Source organism: Mandrillus leucophaeus, unplaced genomic scaffold (genome assembly GCF_000951045.1).
Source record: "Mandrillus leucophaeus isolate KB7577 unplaced genomic scaffold, Mleu.le_1.0 Scaffold163, whole genome shotgun sequence".
In the NCBI taxonomy this organism is placed as follows: Eukaryota; Metazoa; Chordata; class Mammalia; order Primates; family Cercopithecidae; genus Mandrillus; species Mandrillus leucophaeus.
Window position 1 is genome coordinate 2,745,958 of NW_012101621.1, and position 996 is coordinate 2,746,953.

General features: G+C 48.6%; 1 gene segment (V, D, J or C); it reads left to right on the forward strand.

Annotated features, from left to right (window-relative positions):
• Nucleotides 1-703, forward strand: LOC105536820. The segment is given in 2 exon segments: nt 1-274; nt 366-703. Coding segments are annotated over 2 exon segments (384 nt in total).
• The last annotated feature ends 293 nt before the right edge of the window (nt 704-996 follow it).

The following is a 996-nucleotide window of genomic DNA, read 5'->3' on the forward strand; positions in this document are numbered from 1 at the left end:
ACAGAGCTTTGAGGAGCTGGACCAAAAGTGTGCTCCACAGAGAGAAGATACCGGTGCCGGGAAGCACCAGTGCCCTGAGGAAGGGCCATTTCTAGAAGCCCCGTGCTGACACAGGGGTTCTGGTTCCTCTTCAAGAGCCCACTCTCTGGGGTGGGGCAATATCTCCAGCAGAGGTGGACTGGAAAGGACCACCCCCCAACCCCGCCCGCCGTAAGCTTAGCTGGAGCCATGGCCTCTGCGCGCATCTCGACGCTTGCGATGCTCTTCACATTGAGTGAGTAATATCCCCTTCCCATTTTCCACTCGCATGATCCACTTATATGCTCTTCAGCAGCTTCACTGATGCAGCTTGGATTAATTTACAGGTGGGCTGAGAGCTCAGTTGGTGACTCAGCCAGAAGATCAGGTCACGGTCGCCGAAGGAAATCCTCTGACTGTGAAATGCACCTATTCAGTCTCTGGAAACCCTTATCTTTTTTGGTATGTTCAATACCCCAACCAAGGCCTCCAGTTCCTTCTGAAATACATCACAGGGGACAACCTGGTTAAAGGCAGCTATGGCTTTGAAGCTGAATTTAACAAGAGCCAAACCTCTTTCCACCTGAAGAAACCATCTGCCCTTGTGAGCGACTCCGCTTTGTACTTCTGTGCTGTGAGAGACACACTGATAGGGGCTGCAGGGGGAGCAGAACACAAACTTTGAGTCTAGTAAAACCCATTTACGTGAAGCCTTTGTTCCTCCACGAGAGTGGTGTGGTTCCAGGATATGTCACTTATTATAGTGAAACTACAGTTTAAAACCATAGAATTTGCTCATTCAGCCAGTGTTTATTGAGTCCTGATGTGCCGGGTACTGGGCTAAGCACCTGTCATAAAAAGGTGAAAGAAGTGTAAAACAAATAGAAAAAAACATAGGGGAAAATTACCATGACATTAGTCTGGGCAAGGAATTCCTTCCTTCTTTCCTTTCTTTCCTTCTCCTTCCTTCCTTCCTTC